General features: G+C 42.1%; 2 protein-coding genes across 2 annotated transcripts in view; one reads left to right on the forward strand and one right to left on the reverse strand.

Moving 5' to 3' along the window:
* LOC117693985 (uncharacterized) overlaps positions 1-18,347 on the forward strand; it is a 92,380-nt gene that overhangs the window by 34,445 nt on the left and 39,588 nt on the right. The gene's annotated exons all lie outside the window — the stretch shown is intronic.
* Rps4x (ribosomal protein S4 X-linked) lies at positions 1,035-5,628 on the reverse strand. Its single transcript, XM_034486089.2, has 7 exons — positions 5,543-5,628; positions 4,574-4,651; positions 4,090-4,270; positions 3,594-3,691; positions 2,497-2,668; positions 1,633-1,790; positions 1,035-1,233 (listed from the first exon to the last, which is right to left on the reverse strand). The coding sequence occupies exons 1-7, from the start codon at positions 5,543-5,545 to the stop codon at positions 1,132-1,134; spliced, it is 792 nt and encodes a 263-aa protein (XP_034341980.1). The 5' UTR covers positions 5,546-5,628; the 3' UTR covers positions 1,035-1,131.

The raw sequence follows: 18,347 nt of genomic DNA on the forward strand, positions 1-18,347 counted from the left end.
GCTGTCTAACAACATTCCACAATGCTGAGGTAGAATACATTTATATTCGAAGTATATGGGAAGACACCTATAATCCCAGCAATTGAAAAGCTGAGGCAGGAGGATCATGAATTTGAGGCAAGCCTACATTACATATTGAGGCCCTATCTTTAAATTTAAAAAAGAAACAGCAAGTATTGAAATTTTCTTCGTGAGGTATTAATATCTCTATCCCAGGTAGGTCAATAACCAGACAGACCAATGTAAAGATTCCTCCACTAGAGTGCAGCTTGGTGGACCATGCTGTATATTGCTCCTTGGCTCTATTGACACCAAACATGCCCAGCACCGTCTACTCTCCGTGTCTCACTGTACTGCTGCCTAGAAGACACACCAGCTGCTCCTTAAATCCTACTGCTGACAGGGGTACAAAGCCCATACTGCTACTGGTACAGGGACATAAACCACACTGGATAAGTGTGTTTATTCTGATCTGTCTTATCTCAGGGCTATTTGTCAGCCTCACTGCTGACACATGGTTAAGATTTTAGAAATCAACCCAGAAGGCCCCCAGAGAGGCAGTAACTCTTGGGAGAGACTGAGCAGGCCTAGAGAGGAACAGCATCTGGAGAAAACTTGTTTTATGTTTCAAAACTTGTATATTCACTCTACATGGGTTTGGCAAGGGGTGGTGGGAACGATGTGAGCAGTTGGGAATGGTCTGCTAAAAGTCAAGAGGCTAAGTATGGTAGCCTGCAACTTAAATACTAGCATTCTAAATGCAGAGGGATCACTTCCAAGTTCTACACCAGCATGACTATATACTCAGTCCACTTAAAGAGTAAGCTCAATGATAGATTTCATACATATAGACATATACACACACATACACCAAGGCCCTCGTTTAGAGCATTAACATTTCACCAATATTGCACAGGCATGGCTAGCCAAACTCATTAGAAACTAGGCACTAGAAGATCTAAATGAACCCCACAGTATTTGCTATAAAACACCAACAAATTATGTTTGAAAAAGAATCAACACCAAACCACAAGTAGTTTCATCATGCCGTTTAATCTAGCATGTTGCCTAGAAAGGCTTGTAGTAGGAAGGGGGCAAATACTTCTTCCAGCATGTCTCCTAGAGACCATTTCACCCACTGCTCTGTTTGGCCGCTAGCCTCTTGTCTCTCTCTTCAGCAATGGTGAGGCGGATTCCTTTTCCTCGGGGAAGAGAGATCCATGGTTTGTTGCCCTACAAAAAGAACTCCATTAGCAGGATGGCACAGGGCACAACTGTCACCTTACTTATTGGAACCAAAGTCATGCTAGCTGCTGAGCAGGTGGTCCCAAGACTCACTACAGCTGTAGTTGCTGTGGCTAGTCTATTCAGTCAGTGCCCACATCTGTAGATATGGATGACAATAACCTTCCTACTTAACACCACCAGGAGTTTACTATGTGGTAGGCACAATTAAGCAACACCCAATGATCATTTACTTCTAAGAAAAATACCCACAAAGCACATAAGATTACTAGTACTGCTCATGAATCAAAGTGGTAAGGCTCCTTGGCTCTATTGACACCAAACATGCCCAGCACCGTCTACTCTCCATGTTCCCAGAGGCTGCTAGGAAGGGAGATCCAGACTTACCTTGCCAATAACAAAAATGTTGGAAAGCCGAGTGGCAAAGCTGTTGCCATTGGCATCTTTCACATGAACCACATCAAAAGAGCCAGGATGTCTCTCTCTGTTGGTGATTACACCAATTCTTCCCAAGTTAGCACCTCCAGTCACCATACACAGGTTCCCTAGGTGGGAAGAAACCATCTGCTTCAAGCACAGCACACTACAACAATCACTAATGTAACAAGCTCAAGGTAGTCTTTGCTGACTGAACTCAATCACCAGCAGTGCAACCGGTACCCTAAACCAAAGCCAAGTCAACCTAGACCTTCCACCAGTCTGACTTCTACAGACCTGTGTAGCCCCAAGATCTGCTCCAGCCCTCAACTACAGCTAATATAGACTAAGTTGTCTAACTATACAAGGAATTGTCAAGGCCTGATTATCTTGCCTGGATAACCTCCAGTCAAGGCACAGCTTGGTTACCATTGCTATATTCCAGGGATCATATTGGCACTAAAGGTGGTTATATCACCATTAGCCCAAGAATGGGTGCTTATGTTTTGTCGTACTGAGATCTGAACCCAGGACTGAGCACACCAGGCAGTCACTTAGAGTTACACTTCCAGTCCTCTCTTTTATTCCAAGACAGAATCCCACCTGAGTTCAGCAGTGCCTTCAACCTCCAATCACACCTCTCTCTTGATCAGCTAATAGTTTTACACTAATAGGTGGCTTTCATACCTCTCTTCAGCCACCAAGACTATTAATTATTCTAAGCATTTAGACCAGTGAAAGCAATGCAATTCCACAAAAGAAACTGCACCCAAGCCTCCCAACAAAAACTTACACCCGGCCTTAGGAGCCATCCAGGGGACAGATGCTGCTTACCAGTGTCGAATTTGATGAAATCAGTTATTTTGCCTGTCTCCAAATCAATCTGAATGGTGTCATTCACCTTGATGAGGGGATCAGGGTATCGAATAGTACGAGCATCATGAGTCACCAGATGTGGGATTCCTTTTGTGCCCACAAAGATCTTTCTCACTTTGCACAACTTGTACTGGAAGTATAAAAAGGTTAAATACATTTAATCTAACTCATATATACCTTATTACAGTTGTTTTGGGGCCAATCCCTGGCTTCAAAAATCACAATTGCATTTTGTGCATTCTGCTCAGAACAGCAATTGTATTAGCAGTTTGTCTATCAAATCAAATTTCTAGTGGCCACTGGACATGCCCTTCAGCCTAACAACAGGGCAGCATTTAAGAAAACCAGAAGCCATATCAATTCTATTAACCTTCATTTATAGCCATTAACTTAAGAGGAACTAAACCCATGTGAAAAGCCACTTAAAACTGAACTAAGCAAAGATAGTAATTAAACCTCAAGACTATCAGTTTCTTGTATCAATACCTCTAACCCACCCAAAGTATAAATAAGGTAGACCCACAAATGGAGACATGGCAACACACCAACTAGATTTGTTGTGACTTTAACTAGAGTTATGACTTCAAAATCAATCCCAAGAAATGATTTGACACCAAAAGTCACTGCTCTGTCGGGTGGTGGTGGCGCACGCCTTTAATCCCAGCACTTGGGAGGCAGAGGCAGGCGGATCTGAGTTCAAGGCCAGCCTGGTCTAGAGGGAGTTCCAGGACAGCCAAGGCTACACAGAGAAATCCTGTCTCGAAAACAACAACAAAAAGTCACTGCTCTAATTGCCACAAAAAAAGCTCCACCCCAAGATATCTAGACACAGGCCTCACAGAGACTAGAAGAACTGGGGCATAAGGTCAGAGATCTGTGCTCGCCATGTGGTTTAGCACCCAGCACCAAAATAAGTTAAACCATGCAACAGGTCCTCACTGAACTCATTTCTAAGTACCGAATTCTAATTAAATCTGTTGACCCATCTCACCCTCCACGATCTAACTTAGAACTAATTTTAGGGAAAAAATACGTAGTCTCTTTGCCACACTAACCTTGGCCTCCTCAGGTGTAATACGATGAACAGCAAATCGACCCTTGGTGTCATAGATCAGACGGAAGTTCTCTCCAGTCTTGTCAATGCTGATGACATCTGATACCAAAGAATAAGGTTACCACAGTAACCCTCAATGCACCATGTTAAGCTGAGGGAGTGGAGCCCATTTCCTCATGACTCCATATAAACTTCAAATGGGAATTTGGGTCTCAAAAGCTATCCCCACATTATTTAAGTAAAAACACCCAAGTTTGAATTTCCTCTGAACTATAACAGTCCAACAGAGTCTGACCCAATAGGTCTGCACGGGAGATTTACAAGACATTCAAAATTTAAAAAAAGGAATAAAAGCCCAAATAGCCAAACCTCTCCACATCACTGTGGCAGTGTGGGGGTAAAGACAAAGATCAGGAAAACCTGGCACTTTCCTAATCACCTGCCATGTTGAAGGAGCTAAGGACTTGTGGCCACTACCAAGTCTCTCGATCACTCACCCATAAACCCAGCAGGGTAGGTTATATCAGTCCTGACTTTCCCATCAATCTTAATGAATCGCTGCATGCAAATCTTTTTTACTTCATCTCCAGTCAGGGCATACTTAAGTCTGTTCCTTAGGAAAATGATCAGAGGCAGGCATTCCCTCAGCTTGTGAGGACCAGTGGATGGACGAGGAGCCTGTAAAGTTTTCAAACTGTCATTTTAGGAAAGTAATGACATCAAAACCTGGGTTATTTACACGGGGGGGGGGGGGGGGGGTGGGGGGGGAGGATGGTGGTTTAGAAAACTACTCGACACTTTTTCCTCCAAAGGCTGAGGCCTGCTACCTTGAGACCCGAGTTTATGTATCCACATCAATGTACTATGGAACACATGGAGTAGATGAAACAGATGCATCACAATCGAGGTAGAACACAGGTCTTTAAGACAAAGACTCTCTACAGTTAGATCTACGAATACCTTTTACACCACAATACTTACAAACACGCCAGTCAACTTATCCAGCATCCAATGTTTTGGAGCGGCTACGCGCTTCAGATGTTTCTTGGGACCACGAGCCTGAAAGGAAGTTTTCAAAGCAACATTGTTACCTTCAGGTCTTTCCATGAAAGCCTATTGTGTAAATTCTTCAATGAACTGACTTTCGCTCTTTCCTGATTAACAAAATGTGGGCAATATTGAAAGCACATGGTCCCCGTAAAATACCTAGAGTTCGCACCTTTGAGATTCCAGTTTTTTACAGTTACGCCAGGTGTCTGCAATATGCTGCTTAAAAGTGTGCCTGCTTACAAAAATTAGTTTCTTTCTATGGCACGCTGGTAAATTACCCAACGACTCAACCTTAGACGCACAGGCAGACAGCACCAGAAAATGGCCTAGAACCTTATCTCAGCTGTCAATCAAAAAGTGTAGTATTAGTACACAGCCATCTGGACACAAGGTTCCTGGCACAAAAATAAAGTCTAACTTTGCCACTACCACGTGTACTGCTCCTTTGTATACTAAAGGATTGATACCAAGTTTCACATTTGAAAGCAGAAGGAAACCTTTTTAATACTTTGTACTTTTCCCGCTACACAATATATTAAGTCCGCGCCAAAAAAGACAAATGGATAAGCAAGAGCCAATTCTTCAAGCAGACCCTGTGCCCACCTGCCCAAGGCTTCAGTCTACACTCCTGGCTCCTCGAAGCTCCACCCCAAGTGGAAAAGCACATTAGTGCCTGGGCAAGGGGATGTGTGGTCGAGCCCAAGGCCTTGCGGCAGACTTCCCACCCTAGCTCAGGCCAGTAATCTCCCTTGCCGCCAAGCCCATCTCTGCCAGCCTGCAGCAGAGCTGCCTTCGCCTCCACCCTGTAGTCGACCGCGGGAGCCCTGATACCCCGGGCAGCACCGGTCAGGGAGGATGGAAGCCGATGCAACCTAAGAGCTCGCTGTACCCCTGTCTTACCATGGCTGCGCTGGGAACGGAAAGAGACTCGCCTTCTTCCGGCGAACGAAGAAATTAGGGTCGGAGGCTGCGCGCGCTGGAGTCTGGGTTGCTCCGCCCAGCCTCAGCCTTTCCCAGCGGGCGAGGACTCTCTCTTGCCATCTGCTGGTGGGAGGTCAGAGGTCCCAGGCTGGGAAACTGAGGCTGAGAAAATCTCCCAAAAGTTCTTGCGGTTTTTCCTCAATCCTTCCTCTTCTTTGTGTTGAGTGGTGAATGTTGGGGATGTCCAGACCAACCGCACCAGATATCTGCCTGCAAGGAGATTTCTACAGATGGTTGAGTGATAAAAAGATACATTTTAATACTAAATACTTTTCTTATACATAGTTTCTGTAATATTTCAGAGTTACCGAGCCAGTCAGCAAGCCCCGTACAGTAAGAGATAGGTATGGCCAAAGGCACGTTTCTCTTCTTCGCTTTTGTGCTGAGGCACTGGGCCATCCAGGGTGAGAGGGTAGGATCTCTGCTTGAACCTGGCACCCTGTGTATCCATTCCTGTAGAACGCATTTGGCATTTATTGCACTGTAAGGGGAAGAGAGGGAACATTAGAGAGCATCTGGTTTTACCTAGCCAGTATGTAGACCTAGCTATTATACTTTCATACTTTGAAGCTGCTGTGTTAGAATGGCGGCGTTGGCTGTCTGTTCACCATTTTCTGCTCTCTCAGTTATCCGTGGCCTCCCGCAGGTCGATGAAATCTGCCCATCATAAACTCCAGAGATCCAATCCCTTCAAACTATTATGAAGAGGGAATTTTTCTGCCTCTCCTCTTCCTCCTCTACCTCCTCCTCTTTCTTATATGTTTGTGTGCAGTTATATAATTATATATGGTTTAGTGGCATTAATGGCTGCTAGGGAAGGATTCACTGTTTCATATATATGTATATGAAATATGCATTTATCTTGAGACAGAGCCTCATGTAACCCAGGCTAGTCTCAGATTCATAATTTTTCTGCTGAGAGTTGGGTGTACAGGCGGGCACCCCCACAGTCTATATAGTTGTTTTTTGTTTTTGGTTTGTTGGTTTGGAGACAGATTCTCTCTAAGGCTAACTTTTAACTTTTGGACTCACGCAATACTCCTACCAAGTGCTCAAGAGTACAAGCAAGCAGACTATAACTTTGTTTTTAACTTTTGAGACAGGCTAGGCTGACCTCCAGCTTGAGATCCTTCTGCCTCATCTTCCCAAGTGCTGGGTGATGTATTACTTCTCCACAGGTGAAACGAGCCAATTCAAGGGATATTAGATTATATTAAATGTAAGTTTATTGAGAAGCTGCTCTCGGGCAAGTTCACTGGCCCCAAGGACTGAGGCTAGGAGAGTAGCCATGGGACGGGAGAGAAGTGGGGGGAGGGGAAGGGAAGAGAGATGGAGGAGGGAGAGGGAAAAAGAGCGGAGGGGGAGGGGAAGAGACGGGAGTGGGAAGAGAAACGGGAGGGAAACGAGAGAGGGGGAGGAGGAAGAGAGAGGAGAGAGAGAGCAATGGAAGGACAGAGGGGGAGGGAGAGAGAGGAGAGAGAGCAAAATGTCTAGATTATAAAGGGAGGAGCCTCTGGGGGGAGGGCAGCTCAGCTCCTGGGTTGGAAAGTTCAGGGTTGGAGGCAGGGTTTGCCAGATAGGAACTGAGGGACGCTGGAAGAACCTGGAGCCCAGGTTTGCTTTGATACGTAAAATATGCACCTCAGTCTCTTTTCCCAGGGTCTGAAACCAAACACTGGGATGATAGGCATGTACCACTATGGCCAGCTTATAGTTTTATTTTACTTGATATATAGCAAGTGTACAGGTTTATGGGGCACACACAGTACTGCATGTTTATGCATGTATATAAAGTATAACAATCAGCTCAGAGCAATTGCCACATCTTCACCTCAGAAGTTTCTTTACTTCTTTGTGATTAACTTTTAATGCAATTAATTTATTTTCTAGTCTTACTTATCTTATTTTTTTGTGTATGACTGCTGTCATGTAGTTGCATGTCTGCTGTCCCCAGAGGTCAAAAGAGGACCTTGGATCCCCTGGAACTAGAGTTATGCATAGTTGTGAGCTGCCAGGTGGATGTTGGAAGTTGAACTCAGGTCCTCTACAAGAACAACTGCTCTTAACAGCTGAGACATCTCTCTAGCTCCTTTATTTTATTTAAAAAGAAATAATATTGTATTGATTCTCTGACAATTTTGTGTGTGTGTGTGTGTGTGTGTGTGTGTGTGTGTGTGTGATGTATTTTGGTTGTATGCGCATGCCCATTCCCCCTTTGTTACCCACTTCCTTCTCCCTCTGGAACCCTTCCCAATATAAGCCTTCTTCATACTTGTATTTTTTTGTTGTTGTTGTTTTGTTTTGTTTTTGAGACAGGGTCTCACTGTATAGCCCCAGCTGACCTGGAACTCACTAGAATGCACAGAATCTGTTTGTATCTGCCTCCAGAGTGCTAGAATTAAAGACCTTGCTCCACCATGGTTGACTTTCTCTTTTTTAAAATAACTCACTGAAGTAACTGAGTGTAGTGACACAGGGCTACAAAGTGAAACCCCCATCTCAAGAGCAAAACAAAACCCTCCACAAAACCCAACCAACTAAGTTCATTTGTTTGAACTTAAATTTTACTTGCATGTGACTGGGTGTGGGTTTGTTTCCTGGACTACAGGTCACTAAATGGTGACTGTATCCCTGAAGAAAAATGACTCTTCCATAGCCGTTAGCTCTCCAATGAAGGATGAGGCCTCACGAGCCCCTCCCCCATTCCATGCTGGAATGTTAATGACTGGATCTTTCACATGTCTTGTGCAGAAAAATTACAGCTGCTGAATTCAAGAGTATGCTGGCCAAGTCGTGTGTAGAGGACAGCACTCCTTCCCTTCCCATCCTCTGGCTCGTGTGTGTGTGTGTGTGTGTGTGTGTGTGTGTGTGCGCTCGCGCGTGCGCCAGGCCCTTTGGGTCCTCCTCCTAGGGCCCTCCCAAAGGGCCCCTTCAAAGGGGAAGCTACCATCCCTCTGCCCCTACCTGTTATAGGGCCCTCCTGGCTGGCACACCCTGCCCACTACCCTGAACTCTGCAGCTCAGGGGCCTGGGCTGCTCTTCCTTCTATAATCCAGACATTTTGGTTACACACTCCCGTTGTACCTTTGGACCTCCTGACTGCTGCACCTAGTTTCCCTGCTCTCCACTCTTCCTTCCCCTCCCCCATCTCCCCACATGGCCCAGCTCAGTCTGGTCATGTCTACTCTGGGCTCCCCCAGATGTTTCTGCCTCTGGCTATGCCCACTTTCTCCATCATACGTAGGAGCAGTCATGTTTCTTTCCTCTTATCTCTTTTCTTTTCTCTCAGTGGTTAATACCTCGTTCTCCTTGCTCCAAAGCTTAGCTCCAGCACTTAGTTCAACAGGCAGGGAGGACTTATCTGCTCTCTTACTAAGCTGAACATCCCCAGGACACAGCTGTCCTAACTCATTCAGGACAGCTGGCCCTTTGCCACTAACAGAGAACTTGGCACTTCATCCAGCATTTGGTAAGTAGTTGCTGAATGAATAAATTTCGTCAACAGTCTTCTCATCTTGCTATTCTATTATGCTATTCCTCCCACTATGGGCCTGAGCTCCTGACTCAGGACCATAGAGGTTTTGTTTTACAAATCTCTGTTTCTGTTTTCTCATTAATAATCTGCAAAGGAACAAAAGAAAAAAGAATTACTTAGCTCTTCTCCCTAGTGTTAAGTAGGAGGGAGAAGGTGTCTTCTTTGTTTAAACTAAGGCAACATCTCTAGTAAATTATGTTGGAACTAATTATTGGAAAGGAACAATTAAGTTGGGCATGACACTGCACAGCCTGGGCTATATGGTGAGACCCTGTGGCAAGAAGCAAAACAACCAGGCACAGTTGAATGAAGAGAGGGCTAGAAAGAAATCAGAGGGGACAAGTGAAGGTTTGTATGATTTTTAGTCTTGGGATCACTGAAGAGAGTGGTGCCCCAATGGGATTCAAGGAGAAAGGTCAATCATGGTGGACCATGCCTGTAATCTCAGCACTTGGGAGGCAGAAGGAGGAAGATAAAGAGTTCAAAGTTATCCTCTGCTTAACAAGTTCAAGGCCAGTGTGGATTTTATGAAGCCTGGCTCAAGAAAAGAGAGATAGAGATAGAGATAGATAGATAGAGAGAGAGAGAGAGAGAGAGAGAGAGAGAGAGAGAGAGAGAGAGAGAGAGAACAAGGGAGGGAGAAAGAAAGCACGCGCCCAGGAGGCAGGAGGTGATCTTCTTGGAAGTGAGGGGCTTGTGGGATACCCACTAAGAGAGTACAGGAGAAATGGCTGGCCAGAGCTGAAGTCTAGATCAAGATCACACGGCTCATTAGAAGTGCTGGGGAGACGAACAGCCTGAGCTCTTGCCTCCCAGGCTGTTGGATTATTTGTTTTTATACCACAGCTTGTCACAGGACTTGAGGGACTCAAAACATCCTTTTCAATATTTTCTCTTCTCTCTCAATTTATATTTATGCACAAATGAGATTATAACAATAATAAAGGGAATTTGGAACATTGTAAGTAAATTGCAAACAGTACCTCCCCAAACACTATGAACACAACATCTGTCTTCATTTGTTTCCTCTCCTGTGCTTTTTCTGATCAATTTGTGCACATGCATACTTTTACTTAATTTTAGTCCTAGCATTTTGTATTCTGCTTTTATTATATTAGAGACATGCTCTGAGTCAGTACATAATTTCCATAATTATCATTTTAACAGCTGCATCATATTCCACTGAGTGATTACTCTATAATTAACAAGTTCTCTGTTGTTGAACATTTAGTTTCCTTTTCTTTACTTCCTTACATTTTCTTTATTAGGAATATTTCTATGATGGACCGAGTTGTCGTCGTCATCATCTTCTTCATCTTCATCTCTTCCTCTTCCTCTTCCTCCTCTTCTTCTTCTTCTTCCTTCTCCTCCTCCTTCTTGGTTTTTCAAAACAGGGTTTCACTGTTTAGCCCTGAATGTCCTAGAACTCTCTGTAGATCAGGCTGGCCTAGAACTCACAGAGATACACTTGCCTCTGCCTCCCTGGTGCTGGGACTGAAGGCATGTGCCACCACCACCACCAAGCAAGATTTATTTTTTATGTTCATTGGTGTTTTGTTTGCATGTATGTCTATGCGAGGGCATTAGAGACAGTTGTAAACTGCCATGTGGGTTCTGGGAATTGAACCCCAGGTCCTATGGAAGAGCACCCTTATCTCTCCAGTCCTGGAAAGCTTCTTCTTCTTCTTCTTCTTCTTCTTCTTCTTTTTTTTTTTTTTTTTTTTTTGTTTTTCGAGACAGGGTTTCTCTGTATAGCCCTGGCTGTCCTGGAACTCACTCTGAAGACCAGGCTGGCCTCCAACTCAGAAATCCGCCTGCCTCTGCCTCCCAAGTGCTGGGATTAAAGGCGTTCGCCACTACCACCCTGCCTGGAAAGCTTCTTTTAATAGCCATTTCCTTCAGTTGGATTATTGCCTTAGAATAAATCCAGGGCTGGAGGGATGGCTCCGTGGTTAAGAAAATGTATTACTCTCTTTTAAAATTTTTATTTATTTATTTTATGTGTATTGGTGTTTTGCCTGCATGTATGCCTGTGTACTACTTGAGTGCCTAGTGTTCTCAGAGGCCAGAAGCGGGTATTGGATCCCCAGGGACTGGAAGTTACAGTTGAAAGCCATCATGCAGATTCCCTGGGTCCTCTTATGATAACCAGACTTTTAACCACTGAGACATCTCTCCAGCTCAGTATGTACTGCTGTGTTGGGTGGCTAACACCACCTGTAACCTGTAACTCTAGCTCCAGGGGAACATTCCAATGCCTTTATAGGCACATGCACTCAAGTACTTATGTAGACATACACAAAATTAAAAATAATAAATTAAAAAGTCAAGAAACCAACACATAAGCAGAACAAACCAACCATTCCTTCAACCACCATTCACTGAATGCCGACTCCATGGCAAGCTCCACTTTATGAACTAAGGATGATGAGATGACTAAGACCTAGCTCTAGTTTGCAGGTTGGATCTCGGATTGGACTTCAGTCTGCAGGGACACAATGCTGGGCCATGAAAAGACTCCAGAGCTAAGGATGAGATCCATACTTTAGAAAGGTAGACTCCACCACTCCCTGAAGCATGACTCCAAGTAAGTATAGGCAGCATGGAGGAGTCAGAGTCAGGCTTATTGCAGCCATTCAAGCAAGCAAGAGGCCTGTGAGACCCAGATCTGTGACTTTGGGACTAGAAAGGCAGAACAGATTAAAAAGGGATTGTACATGGGGTAATGACAGGATCTGACTGTAGAGAAATGCACTGGATGGGGACAGTGAGAGGCAAGGAAGCAATTTGGTGATTGCAAGGTTTCTGGTTTGTTGGATTTACATGAACTAGGAGGCGACAGAGCAGTAGCATGGGAAGAAGGGCAGGAGGTCTGTGTGAGATATGGGGCTGAGGGTTGAGGAACCCTTAGCTAGGAGGTATCTTATACACATAAGCCTGAACTTAGGTGTGCGATCTTGGTTGGAGGCTTGAGTTCAGAACCTATATACCTATAATGTCCATGAGAGTGACTGGCAATACTCAACCATTAAGAGGGAGCAGTGGGTTTAGGGATATGGTTCCGAATAAGGCTCTTGGCTAGCATGTGCAAGACCCTGGGTTCTATCTTCAGAACCCAAACTAGGAGTACTGTGCTAAAAAGCTTCTGGCATTTCTTTGAGTGATATCAGTGCATTGCCAAGAATGGTTCCCAGAGGATCTTTGCAGTTCCATCACACTGGTGCCAGCTCTGTAATTGCTTAAACTTTTGCTAATGTAATTTGTTTTAATTTGCACTAAAACATGCTAGTGATGTTGAACATCCCACTAGATACTTGTTTACTCACTCCATTTTCTCCTGTGTGGAGTATCTCTGAATATTTTATCTTTGGGAAACATGGGAGGGGCTTGGTCTATTTTCATGTGCTCTTTATGAAATACAGAAGTAAATCTTTTGTCATCTGTCAGCTTTCCAAACTTAGCTAGCTTGAAGATCTAGATAGAAGATTCTATCTTTTCTAGGTTATTGTTTTGAAACAGCCTTACTGTGTAGTTTTGGCTGGCCTTAAACTCACAGAGATCTGCCTGCCTTACCGGGGTTCTGGGATTAAACACCACTTGCAGCTCTATCTTTTAAGAAAAAGCATATTTAAAAACTTTATCAACTTAAGGTTGATAAAGCGTATTTTTGTATTGTATTATTATATTTTGTATTGTAAAGTATATATAACAAAGACAATATTTTGTCTACTTTTTAAAAAAATCTTTTATAGCCAGGCAGTGGTGGCTCATGCTTTTAATTCCAGCACTCAGGAGGCAGAAGCAAGTGGATCTCTGAGTTCAAGGCCAGCCTGATCTACAGAGTTAGTTCCAGGACAGCTAGAAATACAGAGAAACCCAGTCTCAAACAACAACAACAACAAAATTTATTTGTTTGTATGTATGTATATGAGTATTTTACTGCATAAATGTCTGTGTACTGTATGCCTGATGCCCAAATAGGCCAGAAGAGGGTGTCAGATTCCTTGGAACTGGAGTTACAGACAATTTGAACTGCCCTGTGGGTACTAGGATTCAAATCTTCTTGAAAAGCAGTCAGTTTTCTTAACCAGGCAATCTCTCCATCTCTCCACACTTCATCCCCTACCCCCAGACAGGGTTTCTCTGAGTAATCTGGACTGTCCTGGAACTCTGTAGATCAGGCTGGCCTTGAACTCACAGAGATTCTCCTGTCTCTGCCTCCAAAGTACTGGGATTAAAGGCATGTGCCACCATGCCTGGCTTTTTTTAAAAAAAACAAAGCAACAACAACAAAAAACAACAGGGTCTCTCACTAAATCTGGAGCTTGCTGTTTCCAGTAGACTAGCTAACTGGCAAGCATTCTCTAGAGCCAGCTGTCTCTGTCCCCTCACTGATGGACTTACAGATGTACACCACCACACTCAGCTTTTACACAGGCCCTCATGCTTGTACAGCAAGCATTTTCCTGTGATACTGGTCTAAGATTCAATTAGAAAGTGTTTGTTAACTCTCATGCCTCTGTTGCATCTCTGGGAACATCTTGCCTGGCATGTTGGTATTGCAACAGACTCACAAATGGGTAAGACCACTGATGACTGGAGTTTCCGGTGCTATAACATCTAGCCAACCTATGATTTCATTGTTTTTTCTGATTCTTTTTTTTTGGAAGGGAGGGGGGTGGGTTCTAGACAGGGTTTCTCTGTGTAACTCTGGCTGTCATAGAACTCACTCTGTAGACTAGGCTGGCCTCAAACTCAGAGATCCACCTGCCTCTGCCTCCCAAGCGCTGGGATTAAAGGGGTGCGCCACCACTGCCCGGCATGAATTTCATTTTTTAACAGCTGAATAATACTCTATTATGTAAATGTACCTCATTTTCATTATCCATTTATCTGTTGATGGGCATATAGGCTGTTTCCAATATCTGGCTACTTATAATCAGAGCAGCAATGAACATGGATGAGCAAGTGTCTCTGTAGTAGGATGTAGAGTCCATAACGTGGATATATTACCAGTTTCCTGAGGAATTACCACACTGATTTACATAGTAGCTATACAAGTTTACACTCCCACCACCAGTGAATAAATGTCCCCTTTTCCCTATATCCTTACCAGCATGAGTTGTCATTTGTTTTATTGATCTTGGCCATTTTGACTGGTGTAAGATGAAACCTCAGAGTAGTTCTAATTTGCATTTTCTTTATGACCAAGGATGTTGAAAATTTAAGTGTTTTTCAACCATTTATAAGATGGCTTTTCATTTCATTTCTCATCTTTTGAGAATACTCTGCTTAGTTTTGCACCCCATTTTTTTTTTTTTTTTTTTTTGAGACTGGGCTTTTCTGTGTAACCCTGGCTGTCCTGGCACTCCAGTTGGAGGCTAGAACAGGCTAGCCTCCAACTCACAAAACCACATACCTTTGCCTCCCAAGTGCCGGGATTAAAGGCATGCACCAGGGGGCCTGCAAACCCCTTCAGCTCCTTCGAGCACACATTCATTTTGAGGAGCACCATTTGTTGGACATTGCTGTCTTTTTTCACTGTGTACTTTTGGCTTTCTTATAAAAAATCAGGGTCCATATATGTGTAGATTTATGTCTGGCTTCTCAGTTTGATTCCATTCTGTTTTTATGACAACACCACGGTATTTTTATTATTATACTTCTGTGGTACAACTTAAATCAGGGATGATGATACCTCCAGCAGTTCTTTTGTTATTTTGGATTATTTTTTTTGCTATCCTGTTTCTCTCTCTCTCTCTCTCTCTCTCTCTCTCTCTCTCTCTCTCTCTCTCTCTCTGTGTGTGTGTGTGTGTGTGTGTATATGTGTTTCCATGTGAAGCTGAAAGTTGTCCTTTCAAGTTCTGTGAAGATAAATGTGTTGGAATTTTGATGGTGATTGAATTGAATCTGTAGATTGCTTTTGGTAGGATGTCCATGTTTACTATATTAATCCTATTGATCCATGAGAATGGACTATCTTTCCCTCTTCTAATGTCTTCTTTAATTTCTTTCTTCAGTATCTTAAATTTTTTATTATACAAGTCTTTCATTTGCTTGATTAGAGTTTCCCCAATATATAAGGCTATTATGAAAGATAATATTTCCCTGATTTTTTTTTCAGTTTGTCCTTTGTATATAGGAAGGCTAATTGTTTTTGTGAGTTAATTTTGTATTTTTCTATGGTGTTGAAAGTGTTTATCACTTGTAGAAGTTTCCTGGTGGGATTTTTAGGGTCTTTTATGTATAAAATCATATCATCTTTAAATAACAATACTTTGACTTCTTCCCTTCTTATTTGTATCTCTTTGATCTCCTTCAGTTGTTTTATTTCTCTAGCTAAGACTTCAAGTATTATATTGAATAGATATGGAGAGAATGAGCAACCTTGTCTTGTTCCTGATTTTAGTGGTAATGCTTTGAATGTCTCTCTGTTTAGGTTGATGTTGGCTATGGGCTTGCTGTAAATCACTTTTATTATGGTGATGTATGTTGCCTGTATCCCTAGTCTCTCCATGACTTTTATTGTGAAGAGGTGTTGGATTTTGTCAAAGGCCTTTCTTCATCTTATGTGATGATGATGTGGTTTCACTCTGTTTATATGGTGGATTATATTTATTGATTTATGTTGAACCACTTCTGTGTCTCTGGAATGAAGGTTTCTTGATCATGGTGGATAAGTGTGTACGTTTTATTGTATTTGGCTTGCAAGTTTTTTGTTTTTTGTTTTTTGTTTTTTGTTTTTTTTTTTTGTTTTGTTTTGTTTTTTTTTTTTTTGGTTTTTCGAGACAGGGTTTCTCTGTGTAGCCCTGGCTGTCCTGGAGCTCACTCTGTAGACCAGGCTGGCCTCGAACTCAGAAATCCGCCTGCCTCTGCCTCCCAAGTGCTGGGATTAAAGGCGTGCGCCACCACTGTATTTTAGTATTTTATTGAGAATTTTGCATCTATATTCATAAGGGATATTTATGTGTAACTCTATCTTTGTTAAATCTTTGTGTGGTTTAAATATCAGGGTAATTGTGGCCTTATAAAAAGGAATTAGGCAACAGTCCTTGATTTTCTATTTTGTAGAATACTTTGAGGAGTATCAGTGTTAATTCTTCTTTGAAAGCCTGGTAAAATTCTGTGCTGTGTTTGTCTGGCCTGGGGCTTCTTTTGTTTGGAAGACTTTTAATTATTGCTTCTATTTCACTGGAGGTGATGAGTCTGTTTAAATTGTTTATCTGATCTTGATTTAACTTTTGTAGGTAGTATACATCAAGAGATTTATCCATTTGCTTTAGGTTTTCCAGTGTTGTAGATTACAGATTTTTTAAAGTATATCCTTATAATTATCTGGATTTCAGTGTCTATTTTGATATTCCCATTTTTATCTCTTATTTTATTAATTTGGATATCCTTTCTCTGTTGTTTAGTTAATTTAGCTAAGGGTTTATCAATTTATTGGTTTTCTCAACCAACTCTTCATTTCATTGATTCTTTTTATTGGTTTTGTTCTTGTTCTTGTTTCTATTTCATCAATTTTAGCTCCAAGTTTGATAACTTCTTGTTATCTACTCTTCTTGGTATTATTTCTTCATGTTGTTTAAAGCTTGTCATCAAGGGCTGGAGAGATGGCTCAGTGGTTGAGAGCACTGACTGCTTTTCCAGAGGTCCTGAGTTCAATTCCCAGCAACCACATGGTGGCTCACAACCATCTGTAATGGGATCTGATGCCCTCTTCTGGTGTGTCCAAAGACAGAAAATTTGGTTTTATCATATACATTAATTAATTAATTAATTAAATCTTAAAAAAGTCTAGCATCTAAAAAACAAAGCTTGTAATCAAGTTTTTAATATTAGATCTTTCCAAGTTTTTTTTTTGTGTATATGTGTGTGTGTGTGTGTGTGTGTGTGTAGGCACTTGCCTTTTAGAACTCCCTGTAGATTTGGGTATGTTGTGTTTTCATTTTCATTTAATTCTAAAAAGTTTTTAGTTTTCGTCTTAATTTTTGCCTTGACCCACTCTTCATTCAGTAGTGAGTATTCAGTTGTCATAATTTGTAAGCTTTCTGTTGTTTCTGTTGTTATTGATATCCAGCCTTAATCTGTGGTGGTTAGATAGGATATAGGATATTATTTCAATTTTCTTATATCTGGTGAGACTCACCTTGTAACTGAGTATGTGGTCAATTTGGAGAAAATTCTACCAGCTGGTGAGAAGAAGGTATATTCTATTGTATTTGGGTGAAATGTTCTGTATATATCTGCTAGGTATTTGATTTATGATGTTGTTTAATTCCAGCATTTCCCTCTTTATTTCTGTCTGGATGATCTGTCTATTAATGAGAGTGGTGTATTGAAGTCACCCACTATCACTGTGTGTGGATCAATATGTGATTTTAGCAGTAGGACTGTTTCTGTGTTTCTTTTATAAATGGGGATATTTCCCCCCCTTTAATGAGTATGTAGTGTCCTCGATTTCTTCTAATTAGCTTTGAAGTCTGGTTTATCATATATTAAAACAGCTACACCAGCTTGCTTGTTAGGTCCACTTTCTTGGACTATCTTCTTTCATCCTTTGATGTCTATCCTTGATAAGATATGTTTCTTGGATACAGCAGAAAGACTGATCCTGTTTTCTAATCCAATCAGTTAGGAAATTGAGACCACTAATATTGAGAGTTAACAAAGAGCAGTGTTTGTATGATGTACTGGAGTGTTCCCCTCCTCTGTTTTTGTTTGTTTGTTTTTGTTTTTGTTTTTTGTTTTTTGTTTTTTGTTTTTTTTTTTTTTTTGTTTTTTTGAGACAGGGTTTCTCTGTATAGTCCTGGCTGTCCTGGAACTCACTCTGTAGACCAGGCTGGCCTTGAACTCAGAAATCTGCCTGCCTCTGCCTCCCAAGTGCTGGGATTAAAGGCGTGCACCACCACCGCCTGGCACTCCTAAATTTTTCATTTCCAGTTTTATCTCAGTTCAGGTTTTCTGTAGTGATTCTGTTACTACTTTTGTCTTGGACTATTATTATGATGTCATTTTACTGTTTGTGTTTTTGAATATTTCATGAAAAGATTTATTCATATCCTCTTTAAGGTCCTTGAACATATTCATAATTGCTCTTTGAAATCATCATCTTGTGCTTCAGCTATATTGCATTTCAGGGCTTACTGTGGTAGGATTACTGTGTTCTGGTGGAGGCGTAATGTCTTG

The sequence above is a fragment of the Arvicanthis niloticus genome, chromosome X, assembly GCF_011762505.2.
Source record: "Arvicanthis niloticus isolate mArvNil1 chromosome X, mArvNil1.pat.X, whole genome shotgun sequence".
Taxonomy (NCBI): Eukaryota; Metazoa; Chordata; class Mammalia; order Rodentia; family Muridae; genus Arvicanthis; species Arvicanthis niloticus.